Source organism: Hesperophylax consimilis, chromosome 27 (genome assembly GCF_061612785.1).
Source record: "Hesperophylax consimilis isolate HC1 chromosome 27, BYU_Hcon_1.0, whole genome shotgun sequence".
In the NCBI taxonomy this organism is placed as follows: domain Eukaryota; kingdom Metazoa; phylum Arthropoda; class Insecta; order Trichoptera; family Limnephilidae; genus Hesperophylax; species Hesperophylax consimilis.
The window spans coordinates 22,740,160-22,753,719 of record NC_142862.1 but is presented as its reverse complement, the minus strand read 5'-3'; the positions used below and the strand labels follow the sequence as shown (position 1 = coordinate 22,753,719).

The 13,560-nt window shown below is 42.3% G+C and overlaps 1 protein-coding gene across 5 annotated transcripts in view; it reads right to left on the bottom strand.

The window, feature by feature from the left end:
- Positions 1-13,560, bottom strand: part of LOC149410780 (uncharacterized) — a 112,909-nt gene that overhangs the window by 33,809 nt on the left and 65,540 nt on the right. For all 5 annotated transcript variants that reach the window (XM_089648124.1, XM_089648128.1, XM_089648126.1 and 2 more), the window contains exons 14-19: positions 11,556-11,723; positions 10,402-10,605; positions 7,346-7,416; positions 2,133-2,314; positions 1,370-1,529; positions 229-419 (exon numbers count right to left, since the gene is read on the bottom strand). In XM_089648124.1, the coding sequence (XP_089504250.1) occupies positions 229-419; positions 1,370-1,529; positions 2,133-2,314; positions 7,346-7,416; positions 10,402-10,605; positions 11,556-11,723 (976 nt within the window). The remainder of the gene's footprint in view (positions 1-228; positions 420-1,369; positions 1,530-2,132; positions 2,315-7,345; positions 7,417-10,401; positions 10,606-11,555; positions 11,724-13,560) is intronic.

The window sequence follows — 13,560 nt, the reverse complement described above, 5'->3', positions numbered from 1 at the left end:
GAGTTGAATGGCCATTTGATGAGAATGTTACTTTCGAATTTGCGCGAAACAACTGGGCCTAAATGTGTTTTGGAGAAAATAGCTACCGACCTACATCCGCAAGGTGAAGATTGACCTGATGATAGTAGAGTCGGATAGAAGAAATAAGAGAAAATAGAGCTGCTGCAATAAAACAAGAATCTGAATGTAGTTAAATGGCAGTTTAAGAAATAGGTCATATGTGAGTACCCTGTGCAGCGGCCACGCTGAGAACGGTGCGGCCGTCCCGGTCGATGGTGTCCACGCAGCAGCCCCAGAAGAGCAGCGCCCGGACGGCGGGGGCGTGTCCAGCGGCGGCCGCGGCCCACAGCGGTGTCCGGCCGGCGCGGTCGGCTGCTTCGGGGTCGGCTTCCGCCTCCAGGAGGAGCTCTATAACCTCTCTGAAAGAAACAAATATTCAAATCAACATTACAATGAAATAAACAGGAAGATTTATGTTTGGTAGTCGACTACTTTAGTGATTTGATGACTGAAGGTTTTTATTATTATTATTTAATGAGCAGGCAGCAAACTGCTAAAACTTTCATATTGGATTTCACGACCCAGGCTCATCTGTTCGCTTTTGGGAATACCTCGTATAGGTCTCATACAAATCATTGCATCTCTGTTACTGTCAAGGTGAGAAATATGATCGTAACAGTGTTAGAAAGAGAAAACACCACGCTTTATATTCAAATCTAAAAGTTAACCACAGATGAATTAAAATGTACACCTCTACGAATCAAAGGTTTCCGAACACAAAAAAAAAATAATAAAACTTTTTTTATTAATTATTTTTATATGAAATGACAAAAAAGTGAGGTGATTGTAATGTTTATAATACATTTGTCTAATAAAAAAATTATGTGTTATCAGTAATTTTAGTTAGAAAAAACGTAAGGTGAGCCATGTTTAAAACTTTTTATTCTTTGCATTAAATTTTTTTTATATTTCTTATAGTAAAATTTGAAAGCATATCGCGTCACTTCTCAAAAATAGTTTTCAGTTTTTGGATAAGTTCAGGAACAATCCATTTATTTGGATTTTGTTGCAAATCGGAAATACTAATAGACTTTCTGAGGGAATATGCCAGAGGCCTGAGGGTTAACAGTAATTGAGTTGTTTTTAATTATAAAATAAGTTAATCCTTTCTTCTCTCCAAGTAAGAATTCAATTAATCTTTAGATTGGTTTATATTAGTAGCATTGATGACATGTTGTCGAAGTTTGTTCCAAGCTTCCACTACTCTGCAAGGAAATGTTTCCTAGGATTGGATGCAAAAGGTGTTTTGTTCATGGACATTTTTGTGGTGTGTGATCATCTAGTATTCATTAACATGTGGTGTACTGACTTGTGTCCCTCGAAGGCGGCCACCAGCAGTGGGGTCATGCCATCCTTGTCTGGTCTGGCGGGCGCCGCTCCTCTCTCCAGCAGCAGTTGGGCGCACCCCCCTCCTCCGCCACCACCGCCTCCCGCGGAGCACAGGGCCGCCACGGCTAGTGCTGTCCTGCCTGTGATTCAAATAGTGCACTTGGTAAAGTATTATAAAAATGACAACATTGGTAGATAACGTAAAGGTATAAAATATCCAATGATTCTGTACTTAGTGCTAAAAGCAATAAAAAGTCGATTTAAGTCAGTAAAATTTATTCGTAAAAGAACCTTCGATCTAAGCCGGCATCCAAGCGCAGACAAGTTCCTTGCCTCTTGCCCCAACTATAATAAATTGCCACTTCTGGGTCTGGTATCTCAAGGTACATGAAACAAACACTTAAATCTGTGCAGAAACGGGCGGTCCATTTCATAGATTCCTCTCAATAAATGGAGCGCAATCTTTAGACCACAGGCGTCAGTTGGGAGTACTGTCTTTGTTCTACTGGTATTTCATTGGAAGATGCTCTGTGCAGTCAAGAAACAGGCCAAACATGCGCCCTGTATTTGTACACGGTTGACATCTATCTCTTCAAGACTCATGTTCACTCCTCGCATTCTTCAAAAAGACCCCTTATACACCAAACCCAAAGAGGACAAAGGCCTTGAGGGAAATTATTACTACTCCTTACTCCTTATTACTCCTAGTATATGCGTGATATTATAAATCTGTGCGTGTTTACCATCGGCGTCGGCATGATCAATGTCGGCTCCGTGATCCAGCAAGTGCGTGACAATGTCCGTGTGGCCCATGTACGCGGCGGCTATGAGAGCTGTGCGTCCCTCCAGGTCGGTCTTATTCACGTCTGCGCCATCGGCTATCAGCAGCCGGACAATCTCCTCGTGGCCTGACCAGGCCGCCGCTCTGGAAATAGACATAGCTAGGATAATTTTTTTTTTATTTTTGGATATAACTTAATGAGTAAAACCTCAAATTGTAATATTTAATCATTGAAGAAACATCAGAAAGAGATTCAGTCGCATCTAGGAATTGAACCCAAGGACCTTAGCCCGGGGCTTTGCTTTACCACTGATCTAATCCAAGCCTATCCCTTCGGGCATTTTTAATTGTATCATACTTCGGCTAAGAACTACTAACATCTTTATCGGCAGCTATCTTTATGTATGATTGCAAGATCCTTACCTGACTAAATGCAATCTAGATTTGTCTTGGACAAATATATTTTATTTTTATGTGTGACATCTATTGACTTTTCTGGATGTCCAGGATGAATAATTTTTAGCGCTAATCCCCAGCAAGGCTGAGGTCCTTGGGTTCGATTCCTAGATGCCACAAAAAAATTTCTGATTTATGCGTTTCAAATTTTCATTCGAGAGTTGCTAAATATTGTCTTCAATGATTAAACAGGATAAATTTACTGTGCTACATAAGACTGAATAACAAATATCAGAGGGCCGGTGTCGAGTTGTCATAAATGAAAAACTGTAGCCCATTAATAAGGGAACTATTACCTGAGTGCAGTACGGTGGCCACTATCTACACAGTCTACTTCACAGTCATGTTTAAGGGAACTATTACCTGAGTGCAGTACGGTGGCCACTATCTGTAGATATTCTCTTGGCCAACGGGTAACGACCCATCGGCCGAGTTTGTAATCCTGGGGGACTTCAATGTTCACAATGAACAATGGCTGAAGTTCTCGGGCCCAACAAACTCTGCCGGTAGATCAGCGGAATCCTTTGCTCTTATCCATGGACTAAGCCAACTCGTAGAATCTCCGACTAGAATACCAGACATCCCATCACATCGAGCCAACCTACTCGATTTGTTTCTCACTAGTGAGCCACTCGGGAACAGAGTGGAGGTGACAGCGCCCTTAGGATCCTCTGACCACTGCCTGATTACCACCTCTGTCCCATCCTCCATGAACCGTCAACCCGAAAAACATGTAAAGAGGAAGGTATGGCACTACAGGGCAGCAAAATGTCTTTCTTCGGCGCCTTTCCTTGGAGTACTGTATGCTTTAGCTCCGAGGACCCATCAACTTGTGCACGCGAGGTAGGAGAAGTAATCACATTAGCAATGGATTGCTACATTCCCTTCTCCGTCAAATCCTCTGGAGCGGGCACAAAACCGTGGTTTGACCATCGCTGTGCTGAAGCTGTCAGACTCAAAAATACGGCTTTTAATGCACTCCGGAAGATTAGCTCCATGAATAACCTTTCGGAATACCGAAAACAGGCAAGGGATTGTAAGAGAGTTCTAAATAGAGCTAAGAGCGATCACGACCAGAGAATTGCGAAAAAGCTGGCTGACTGCCCCACTGACAGCTGTGCTTTCTGGTCACTCGCTAGCTCGATCGGAAGAAATTTCTGCAGAACCACTTTCCCACCTCTGACCAAGCCTGATGGTCGGCTGGCTAACTCGGCCCGCGAGAAAGCTGAATTATTAGGCAAAATTTTCGCAGAAAACTCAACTCTTCAAGATAACGGAGAGACTCCCCCTTCCATTCCGCACTGCGGTTTTCAAATGGAGGAACCGAAGATCCGGAACAGAGAGGTTCTCCGAGTCTTGAACGAGCTAAAAGTCGACAAAGCCAGTGGGCCGGACGGAATACCTGCCTTGGTCCTCAAGAGGTGTTCTGCAGAAATGACTCCAGTGCTCGCGAAATTATTTAGGCTCTCTCTCAAAGGTGGAAAGGTGCCAGATCTTTGGAAAAAGGCAATCGTCCACCCAATCCCAAAAAAGGGGGACCGTTCCGACCCTTCTAACTACCGCTCCATAGCCATCACTTCCATACTCTCGAAGGTATTAGAAAGGGTGGTTAACAACAAATTGCTCACATATCTCGAGAATAACAATATCCTAAGCGATCGACAATATGGATTTCGTCGAAACCGATCGTGTGGCGATCTACTCGGATATGTGACCCATATTTGGGGGCGGTACATGGAACGTTTTGGTGAAACTCAAACCGTTGGGTTGGATATCTCCAAAGCCTTTGACAGAGTCTGGCACCGGGCGCTTATAGGGAAGTTACCATCGTATGGGATCCACCCAACCCTGCATAGTTGGATTGCAGACTTTCTGAGGGGAAGAACAATTCAAACCGTGGTTGACGGCTCTTCTTCCTCACCGCACCAAATCAATGCGGGGGTGCCACAAGGATCTGTGCTGTCTCCGACGCTGTTTTTATTGCACATCAACGATCTCGTTGAATGTGCACCAATTCACTGCTACGCTGATGACAGCACCGTTCACGAGGGTTATCTTTTTGACAGGCCCCCTTCCACCTATGATGTCCGAACAGCTCGGGAAGTTTTGAAGCAAAAAATTGACCACCACCTCGAGATGGTTCGTGCCTGGGGTAAGGCCAACTTGGTCAGTTTCAACGTCTCAAAAACCCAAGCGTGTCTGATTTCGGCAAAGAGGGAGATCAATGACTGTCTGGTGCAATTTGATGGGAGCACTCTCCCCAATAAAGACTCCATTGAAATGCTTGGAGTTACTATATCAGACCAGCTCAAGTATCGGGGATCCATAGAAGCACGAGTAAATCAGGCCTCCAAAAAGTTGGGCGTCTTGTACAGGGCTAGGAGATTCTTCAACAGTGACCAGCTGCTGACCCTGTACAAGTCTCAAGTCCGCCCAACTATTGAATTTGGGAGCCACCTTTGGGCTGGTGCCCCAAAATACTTGATAAACCTGCTTGAATCTGTGCAAAGGAGAGCGATCCGTCTGATTGACAACCCGTTGTTAACAGACCGATTGCCTTCTCTAATGCATAGACGCAATGTAGGCATGCTGTGTCTGTTCTACAGGTATTTCAATGGAGCCTGCTCCAAGGAGCTAGCAGCATTGATTCCTGATGCACCGGTGCAAGTGCGCGAAACTCGACGGACACGAACTGAACACCCGTTCACGGTTGACGTTGGCTTCATGAGAACGGGCCGTTTTTACGACTCGTTTTTGTGTAAGTCGGCTCGTATGTGGAACGAGCTACCGGCATCTGTTTTTCCTCCCTCCTATAATCCGAGCCTCTTCAAGGCCCGCATTAACAAATCCCTTCCTACAGCCCCTACCTTATTCCGCCTCACAACGCCGCCCAACCGGGTGGTGACATAGTTCCCCTGTCTGTACACTGCATAGGCAGGGAAACTCTTGTGAGGTGTCACATAAAAAAAATAAAAAATAAAAATAAAAAACAAAAAAAAATAAAATAAAAAAATAAAACTATCTACACAGTCTACTTCACAGTCATGTTTAAGGGAACTATTACCTGAGTGCAGTACGGTGGTCACTATCTACACAGTTCACTTCACAGCCATGTTTAAGGGAACAATTACCTGAGTGCACTACGGCGGTCACTATCTACACAGTCTACTTCACAGCCATGTTTAAGGGAACAATTACCTGAGTGCAGTACGGTGGTCACTATCTACACAGTCTACTTCACAGCCATGTTTAGGGGAACTATTACCTCGTATGTGGAACGAGCTACCGGCATCTGTTTTTCCTCCCTCCTATAATCCGAGCCTCTTCAAGGCCCGCATTAACAAATCCCTTCCTACAGCCCCTACCTTATTCCGCCTCACAATGCCGCCCAACCGGGTGGTGACATAGTTCCCCTGTCTGTACACTGCACAGGCAGGGAAACTCTTGTGAGGTGTCACATAAAAAAAATAAAAAATAAAAATAAAAAACAAAAAAAAATAAAATAAAAAAATAAAACTATCTACACAGTCTACTTCACAGTCATGTTTAAGGGAACTATTACCTGAGTGCAGTACGGTGGTCACTATCTACACAGTCTACTTCACAGCCATGTTTAAGGGAACTATTACCTTCGGATTCGGATGACAGTACAGTTCATGATAGCTTTTTGTTTGATAAGCCCCCAAAGGGCACACAAACTCCAACGGCTCGGAGGGCTTTGAAGCAGAGAATGGACGGTTATCTCGAGAGTATTTCCTCCTGGGGTAAAAATAATCTCGTCGAATTTAATGTTTCAAAGACCCAATCCTGTCTGATTACGTCTAAAAGGGATCCAAATGATAATCTAGTCTCCTTCAACGGAAGCAATCTTCCGAACAGGCCTTCCATTGATATGCTTGGTGTAACTATAAGTGACCAGCTCAGGTACGGGGGCTCCATCGAAGCCAGAGTAAAGTTGGCCTCTCAGAAGCTGGGCGTACTGTACAGGGCCCGCAGATACTTTAATAGTACACAACTGCTCACCCTGTACAAATCGCAAGTGCGCCCTACGGTCGAATTTGGCAGCCATCTCTGGTCTGGAGCCCCTAAATACCTGAAAAAAACCCTTGACTCTGTGCAGAAACGGGCGGTCCGTTTGATAGATTCCCCAATCTTAACAAACGGACTGCAATCTTTAGAGCACAGGCGTCAGGTAGGTATGCTGTCCTTGTTCTATCGGTATTACAATGGAAGATGCTCTGAGGAACTAGCGTCATTGATCCCTTCGGCACCGGTGCGTAGTCGGGATACACGCCAAACGCGCGCCCAACATTTGTACACAGTTGACACTTGTCACATGAGAACGGGTCGCTTCTACGATTCGTTCTTAAGTTCAACAGCTCGGCTGTGGAACGAACTGCCGGCCTCTGTGTTTCCTCCCTCCTACAACATGGGACTCTTCAAGACCCATGTTCACTCCTTCCTCTCCACAAAAAGACCCTCCACACAGCATCCCCAAAGATGACATAGGCCCTGAGGGAAATTATTTTCTTCAGGGCCTCCTGTGTGGAGTAAATATAAAAAAAAAAAAAATAAAAAAAATTACCTGAGTGCAGTACGGTGGTCACTATATACACAGTTCACTTCACAGCCATGTTTAAAGGAACTATTACATGAATGCAGTACGGTGGTCACTATCTACACAGTCTACTTCACAGCCATGTTTAAGGGAACAATTACCTGAGTGCAGTACGGTGGTCACTATCTACACAGTCCACTTCACAGCCATGTTTAAGCAGCAATTCCACAACCTGGAATTAGAAAAATTACATGAAATATTATTGTAAAATACCTAAACCTTATTTATTTCACATAGGGAACCGGAGGAAAACAGCAGCAGCGGGGAACTCTGCAAGGGCTGTGTACGTGCTCAGCTAAAATAGGTTTTTGAGTTCTCTTTGTGATGTAGATTCACCAGTTCCCTCTTGTACTACGAGTTTATCATAGGCTCCGTCTCACCCTGTCTCCACCCTGCGACCGCCAATTTGGGTTCATCCCCGGTAAGTCCACTGAGCACGCCATTAAGTATGCGCTTGAATGGGTGAGGGTTTGTACCAAGAAGTATGTAATTGGAATATTTTTGGACATCTCGGGTGCCTTCGATCATGCGTGGTGGCCGATGATTTTAACTAAGTTGAAAAGTCGTAATTGCCCGCCTTTACTGTTCAATATTATTAGTGATTATTTACGTAACAGAAAGGTTATTGTGATGTATGGTGATTTTTTCATCATACGTGACGTTAACATGGGCTGTCCACAAGGGTCAGTCCTCGGGCCTGACCTGTGGAACATCCTTTTTGACGACTCCTCTAGGTTACCCTTGCCTGAAGGATGCATATCGGTGGACTACGCAGATGATAAGTTTCTTTTGGTCTCAGGGGACAGCAGAAAGGAAGTGGAGAGTAAAGCAGAAGAGGGTCTGCGTGAAATTCTTGAATGGGGTAAGAGAAACAGGCTGAACTTCGCTCCCCATAAGACCGTGGGACTCTTGATGAAGGGTATGCTCAGTCGTGCCAGAAACCCTACCATCAGAATGGGAGGCTCCACTATTCGTTTCGTTGAAAGCACCAGGTATTTAGGCGTCACTTTAGATAGATCTTCTTCGTTCCTAGCGCACGTCAAGAGCGTTTCTAGCAGGGCCCAGGCCCTATTCTTGAAATTGAGAAGGCTCTCAACGGCTGAGTGGGGATTGCGGACTCCGGCACTTCGCCTCATATATAGGGGTGTTTACGTGACGCATGTCTCGTATGCAGCTTCTGTGTGGGAGCACCGGCTGGATAATGCATTGATCCACTTGGCCCTCAAGCGGGGCCAACGGACTCCCCTGTTGGCTCTTTCGGGCGCATATAGGACTGTGGCTAATGATGCATTACCGGTTCTGGCTGGTACACTGCCGATTGACTTGGAAATAAGGGAAGTTTTGACAAAAAAGGCATTGACAAGAGGTAAGGCCGCTGTCCACCTGGGAGTCGAACTGACACCCGGTGGAGCGGTGTCCCTTCCTGGCTTATTGAAAGCCATGCGAGATAGAACGCTGAGTGTATGGCAAGAGCGATGGGATAGGTCGACGAAGGGTAGATTGACTTTCTCTTTCTTCCCTTCAGTTAAAAGCAGAATGGAAGGGGCGCACATAAAACTGGATCACTATATGACGCAATTGGTGTCCGGTCATGGGGAGCTCAGGGGGCGGCTACATAGTCTCGCCTTGTCTCCTCATCCGAACTGTTCATGTGGTGACACTAACCAGACAGCCGAGCACATTCTGTGGCACTGCGAGTTGATGAAGGATGCCCGAGAGGAAATGTTGGATGGCTTGAGAGGGATTACAAGACCGGCATGGAATGCCGATCTCGTGTTGAACAGAGAAAATTTTGAATGCTTCAAAAAGTTTGTAAAGTCCTGGGTAGAGAGATGGCCTGTGCTTAGAGTTGCTGATTTAGATTAAAATCATCTTTGTTTCAGGTGCCAAGCGTATTGTTCCTGTCACTCCACGGTTACTCCTCTTATAACAAATTTAATATTGTTTATGCGCGATTGCTTTATGTTTTATTTTTATTTTTATATACTCATTGGTTTTACTTTCTTTGTCTTATGGCATGATCGCAATGCATTTATTATTTTATTTGTTTGTTTTATTATTTCTTATTCATTTATTGTGTATACTGGCTTTTTACACCGTTTTTGCCAATTCTTTACACTGTTTTTTTTTATGCACATTCTTTCTTTTACTTTTGAATTTGGGCCTTATTTATTTATTAGGAACGCGTTGATAATGATAATACTGTTTCTTTTTGTGTTTTAGCTCTTTAATACTATGTTAATCTTTTTTTCCCTTCTTTTTTTTTCTATTATGAACGGTCAATTTGTTGTTGATCACAACTTATTTTCTACGTTTGTTATTTGCCTTTTTATTTGTTACTAACAAATTGGTTTATGAATAGGTTGTCGAACTGAACTCTATCGTACTGTATTGTTCATTTCCCCACCACGGGGGCGGATAGACCCTGTTCCTGCATCCAGTAAGGTGACATTAATCCGGGGCGGCTGTCCCACGAACCACGGGTGCCTCCCCCGGCATCATGAGCGGGCCTGGGGAATGTTTGCGCGAGCCCGGTCCCCTTCCGTCCTGCCTCCGGTGACCTGAGGCTCACTTCATTCCCTAGGGTCTTTGGGAGTATCTCCCCCCCCCCTCCCCCCATTTACATTTCTTCGAGGGTACTCTCGGAAAACTGGCTAAGGGACGCGGGTGCTTGGGATCGTTGTGGCCAGGCCGCTTGCCACGCTCATTCTTGCCGGGACCGCCCCGTGATAGTGGGGTAAACTGCCCTCGATACGCGGCTTGTATATTTTTATGTTTCAATCATACTTCCACTTATAAAATTTGTGCTCCTTATTTATTATTTAATTTTAGATGCCAAACCACCAGGCGAACACATTTCATATGTGTTCTTATTTTGTGTTACTATTAATGTAAGTATGCATACATTATTTCGTACTAACAATCATGCATGCAGGGACATTGGAGGGTCTAGATTCGTTTTAAAATAAATGTAGCTTCTTTTTACAAAAAAAAAAATTAGAGTCCTGACGTGTGCGGCTAAGGAGGTTAAACAATCAGTTTCCTCACACAGCCGTCGGGAAAGGGTGGGTCCCCTCCAATGTACTACGAGTTTCCAGACACCGTCTATGAATGTGTATTTAAAATGTAGACCCGATGATGATGAATATGACAGTACCTGAGTGTGGCCGGCCCAGGCGGCGGCCCGGAGTGGCGTCCATCCCTCAGGGTCGGGCAGTGAGGCTGCAGCACCAGCGTCCAGCAGCGCAGCTGCCGCAACGGCGCGCCCGGCACGAGCCGCCAGCTGCAGTGCCGTGTGGCCGGCGCGGTCTGGCGTGTCCAGCAGCGGGGTAGTCAGGGTGCCACCCGCAGAGATATATGACTGGAATTATTCAAAAGGTTAATTTCCATTTCAATATTGAAACGAAGAACAATTTTGGGAGGTATTTCTCCCAGACGTCAAACACCCGTACAGTCTTTTTTGAGATATTTCTATCAGATGTCAAACATCCATAGTCTTTTTGGGAGATATTTCTACCAGATGTCAAACACCCGGTAGAGTCTTTTTACTTGTCTTCCTGCCTGATACAGACTATTCATGCCAACTCATTTTGTATTAAAGTGAGATACATGATTTTGTATTAGAAAGAGAAAAACTACAAGGTGAAAAGTTTTTTAAAACATTTTTATAAGTGTCAATAATTTTTATAATACCTTTGGCTAATTAAATATGTTTTATAGTTTCGTGTAAAGCAGTAATTACAGGTTTACACAATAAAAGACAATTGGTAAGTGACATTAAAAACTTTATCAAATTTTTTATATTTTTAACCACATATGATGATTTAAAAAAAATAATCATAAAAAGAAAGACAAATATTCCCGGATTATGATTAATCTGACAATATTTGAAAATCTCCTATTACCACCACAGTAAGCGGAAAATGTTGCTTGTGTTGTGATGGAGGACTTAGCCAGCCGAGGAACGCCTGGGTGGGACCCAAATGCGATGCCAACTTAACCACTGACCGGTCAATTTTATCTATGTTAAGTTTATGTTGTATATTCTACACCTATTTGCTGTAAGTTTGTCTATTTCATGTAACTGTAGTTTTTTTTTTTTAAATGTTAAATTTGTATTCACCTTCAATAAAAAGGGTAAAAGCGAAAATAAATAATAATTTTTATTAAATTATACTAAAAATCTGAAAAGAGTCTTCCAACTGCTTTCAAAACCAATACTATATTTTGAAATACATTTGTAAACACTGCATTTATCTTGAATCGAATGTCAATGTTATTTATGGTATTGACTCGGTACTTTTGCCATACCTGCAAGGCCTGCGCCATGGCATCGGGCTCGCCGTGCTGCGCCAGGGTGTGCACCGGAGCCCGGCCCAGCGCGGCGTCCACTTCAAACAGCTCCAGGCACTGCAGCGCATCCAAGTCTTCTTCCTGTTCTTCCTCAGCCTCCAGCATCAGCAGCTGCTCCAGGGATATCTGCAATTATAGCATCCTTTCAGCAACATCCATCCATTGAGACCTTATTATAAATACATTATTATCCCATTTTGTATGTTTGACCCAATGTTTGGGTAATTCTGGACTGCGGCCTGCAGAGTGAAGATTGCCCTGATGATAGCTAACCTCCGATAAGAAAGGGCACCACATTTTTTATGAAATTTGTGTAAAGTTTTAGAAAATATGTTGAAAACAAAATGCCAAACGGAAAAAAAATATATTTAAAAGTTATAGCAAACTAGCGCAGACCCGTGACAAATCACAGAATAGTCTGAATTCGTGACCAATAGGTTCCAATTTTGAAAATGTCAAATTTCAAAACATTATTATAGGTAGGTACTTTATCACTTATCAAATCACAGAATAGTCTGAATTCGTGACCAATAGGTTCCAATTTTGAAAATGTCGAATTTCAAAACATTATTATAGGTAGGTACTTTATCACTTATCAAATCACAGAATAGTCTGAATTCGTGACCAATAGGTTCCAATTTTGAAAATGTCGAATTTCAAAACATTATTATAGGTAGGTACTTTATCACTTGTCAAATCACAGAATAGTCTGAATTCGTGACCAATAGATTCCAATTTTGAAAATGTTGAATTTCAAAACATTATTATAGGTAGGTATTTATCACTTGTCAAATCACAGAATAGTCTGAATTCGTGACCAATAGATTCCAATTTTGAAAATGTTGAATTTCAAAACATTATTATAGGTAGGTATTTATCACTTGTCAAATCACAGAATAGTCTGAATTCGTGACCAATAGATTCCAATTTTGAAAATGTTGAATTTCAAAACATTATTATAGGTACCATAATATGTAGGTACCATAATAGGTAGGTATCATAATATGTAGGTACTTTATCACTTTTCTGAATTTTTCACAAAATTATCTCCAATTTTGAAAATGACACTTGGAAAGCAAATCTAAGTTCATCGAACCTTGTATCTTCAAAATAGTAACCGACATTTAGATCGTAAGAAAAAAAAATTGTATGCAAAAGATTGTATGTAAAAAGATCATATTATCATTTGATCGTAAATTACCATTCGATCGTAATTACCATTTAACTCTGTAAAATCAGGATTTAATATGATATAACGACAAGTATTAAAATTTATTGTTCAGTATGGAAGTATTGTATATTATCTCATCATATAAAATTGATTACATGTAAATTATATCAAATCTTTTGATTTTAGCACGGCGCACAGACACTATTATATGCTTACGATCATTTGATTACAATCAGTTTTTTGACAACATCTTTTGCAACTGCCCATTTCCAATCCAAACTGTCACAACAAAACTTTTATTTACAATATCCCTTAAAAAGCACAATGCTCAAATCAACAATGTTATTTTAATATCTAAAAGAGGATTATTAATTGAACTCACAAACTGTACAGACATTGTTGTCTTTAGTAAACTTTATCTGTCTTTAAATAGTAACTGTAGAGCTGTTGAAGAAGCCATAACTTTCTAGAGCAAAGTACCATCTCATTAATCTAATGTTTACATGATAATAGAATGTATTTAACCTCAAAAAGGGCACAAGCACTGAAGAGATAATTTGATAGAAGTGTATTGTGGGAGAGTGTGCGCATTTGAAGTTTTATTTACCTTGGGTGAAATTGATAACACATTTTCTAATATTGAAATTTACATCTATCATAAACAAATAATCAGAAATGACAAAGGGGTAGATTCTCTCAGTATCGCTCTGGCAAAACACTACCACTGAGAATCGAAACGTTGCTTGAAATGGCTTTAGCCGTGTTTGATAACCAGATCTGAATAGTCAGGTA